This window comes from Cyprinodon variegatus, unplaced genomic scaffold (genome assembly GCF_000732505.1).
Source record: "Cyprinodon variegatus isolate N-32 unplaced genomic scaffold, C_variegatus-1.0 Scaffold171, whole genome shotgun sequence".
Taxonomy (NCBI): domain Eukaryota; kingdom Metazoa; phylum Chordata; class Actinopteri; order Cyprinodontiformes; family Cyprinodontidae; genus Cyprinodon; species Cyprinodon variegatus.
The window spans coordinates 1164924-1167458 of NW_015150624.1; the positions used below are offsets into that span (position 1 = coordinate 1164924).

The 2535-nt window shown below is 43.9% G+C and overlaps 1 protein-coding gene across 1 annotated transcript in view; it reads left to right on the forward strand.

The window, feature by feature from the left end:
* Positions 1 to 2535, forward strand: part of lrrk1 (leucine-rich repeat kinase 1) — a 90252-nt gene that overhangs the window by 61390 nt on the left and 26327 nt on the right. The window contains exons 22-24 of the mRNA XM_015378367.1: positions 808 to 979; positions 1066 to 1232; positions 1544 to 1683. Of these exons, the coding sequence (XP_015233853.1) occupies positions 808 to 979; positions 1066 to 1232; positions 1544 to 1683 (479 nt within the window). The remainder of the gene's footprint in view (positions 1 to 807; positions 980 to 1065; positions 1233 to 1543; positions 1684 to 2535) is intronic.

Genomic DNA, 2535 nt, shown 5'->3' on the forward strand with positions numbered 1-2535 from the left:
TATATATATATATATATATATATGTATATATATAAACTATTTTCCGAGAATGCTTTTGTGTAATAGCAACTATGCAAATAACAAACACCTAGAAAAAGTACAATATATTCTATTATTTTCCATGTGAATCCCAGATTGTTCATTCTTCTTTGCCTTTTCTAAACAGTGCTTTAAATCAGTCCTAGCTGTCTTTATCCATGCTGGGTCAGATTCTGATGTTTGAAAAAGGAGGCAGGGGAAGCAGGATAAAGCTTTAGCCTTGCTGCATGCAGTTAGCCTAGCCTTAAAGCTAAACCAGGTTCTGGAAAAGGACGTTTCGTGCACCATTTCTCTCTCTCTCTCTCTTTCCAATGCATCTCTTACTCCTGGGACTCGACCTGTCAATCACCCGCAAAACCTCTAAACTATGGCGGGATGTGGTGAGCAAATACACAGAGGAGCTACTGCGCACGGACAACTTTTAACGGCAGTCAGTGGGCAAAGATGGGTGTGCAGGTGGGGCAGTGGTTTGCGCACACGACCATGTACGGAAGACTTAGTCCTCGATGCGGTCAACCCGGGTTCGAATAAGACCTGTGGTCCTTTGCCGCATGTCTCTCCCCCTCTCTCATACCTGTTTCCTGTCAGCCTACTGTCGAAATAACAAGCCACTAGTGCCGTTTTTAATGTTTTAATCAGGGTCATTGGGTGGGTGGGGCAGCACCCTAGCGCCCTCTATTGGCCAGCCACCACTGGCTATGACCTTAAATTGACTGGATTTAACTTGACTCTCTCTTGACTGGTTTCCTTGTTGGTTTCTCTCTGCAGATACCTTCTGCCTCACCTGCTTCCTCCAAAGCCGGCCATGGACATCCACAGCTTCCACCATCACACCAACAACACCCTGCAGCGGCTTTTCAAGATGAGCTTTGTTCCTGCGGGGTTTTGGGAGCGCTTCATCGCCAGGATGCTCATAAGCCTCACAGAGATGGACCTCCAGGTATGCGTTTCCCTCAGGTCCTCGTCAATCAGCCCCGTCACCGTGGGGACGACTCCTTCTCTGTTTGACTCGTCTTATTCTTTCAGTCGTCTGATCCACTCAAGAGAAGGAGCAAGAATCGCAGGAGTTCACTGATCTACAGCTTTGCTGGAAGCCAGCAGAGGAACCGATGCAGCACCTTCAGGGTCCGACGCAGCCAGACCATCTACTGGAAGGAGGGGCTCCTGGTCACATTTGATGGAGGTTACCTCAGGTCAGCAGGGAGATGCTGCAGAGAGATGCTAGCATTTCAGTGTATGTTTGTTCCACCAGGTTACATCAGAGTCCAAAGCAAAAGTAATCTGGACCAGCACATAGATGTGTTAACATCAATTTAAAGATCCAGATATAAAACAGATTGTTCCTAATTCTCATGTTAAACATCATCGGGAAAAAGACCTGAGTTAAAAGAATCAGAAAAGAAAACCTGCTGTTACAGCTGCTGTATGATTGTGGATTTATTTGCAGATTATATTTCAAAGATTTTCGCTGAACGACGTTACAATATGATGTTCCTGTTTGCAGTGTGGAGTCATCAGATGTTAACTGGAAGAAGATAAAGAGCGGCGGCATAAAGATCATCTGTCAGTCAGACGTGAGAGATTTCTCCGCCATGGCCTTCATCACTGACCATGTCAACTCTCTGATCGAGCAGTGGTTTCCCGGTCAGTATTTGCTCCATGATCTTTCCTTAGAGAGAGAAAAAAAAAATGTTTTTGGTCAAAGGTGTTCCTCTTTTTTTTTAACCTCACTTCCCAGAAATGAAATCATGTTTGCTTACATATATTCTAATAAAACCGTCTGTTCTCTCATATGTATATTGCTTAATGTTTTTCTTCCTCAGGCAGTAGTCGTGATCTCAAATCCTAAGGGGGCTGATGTTTTGCTACTTTTAGATCCGTCTTTTGTTCTACACTTCTTGAAGGAAAAGTTCGGTCAGCAAGGAATGATCAATTGATCATTATCTATATCTGAAACTAATACGTTCACTTTGATTTAATGAATTTAGTATTATTCAGTAAAAAATAAAAATTATACTTTTCGTTGCAATTAAGCGCGGCTTACACTGTGCGATTTTTTTTTCCTTTTCGGGGAGAATTTCCAGTAGTGCGATCAGGCCTAATTTCAGCCTGATCTTTTTCTTCTTCTTCCTCTCAGATGAAAACCCGAAAGCATGGTGGGAATGCGACTGAAGTGGAGTTCTTGCTGTAAATTTGACAGACCCTAGTAGCCACGTTTGCTCAGCCATGTTTTTGTCCAAATATGTCGTTGCCTTTTCTTTTTAGGGCTTGCAGCAAAACTTTGCTCAAATTGCCAAGGCAGTGTGTTTTAGTCTAGCTAGCTTCATGTTCCTCTTCTACTCGTTTGGCTTCCGGATAGATGAGCCCGAGTAGCACTATCTCACTGCGGATCTTAGTCCGATTTGGTTTTTAGATGTACAGTGTGAGCAGGTAGATCGCATCAGAGCGTCGGGCCGCACAGCGTAAGAACAAACATGGTGAGCTGTGAGCTCACAC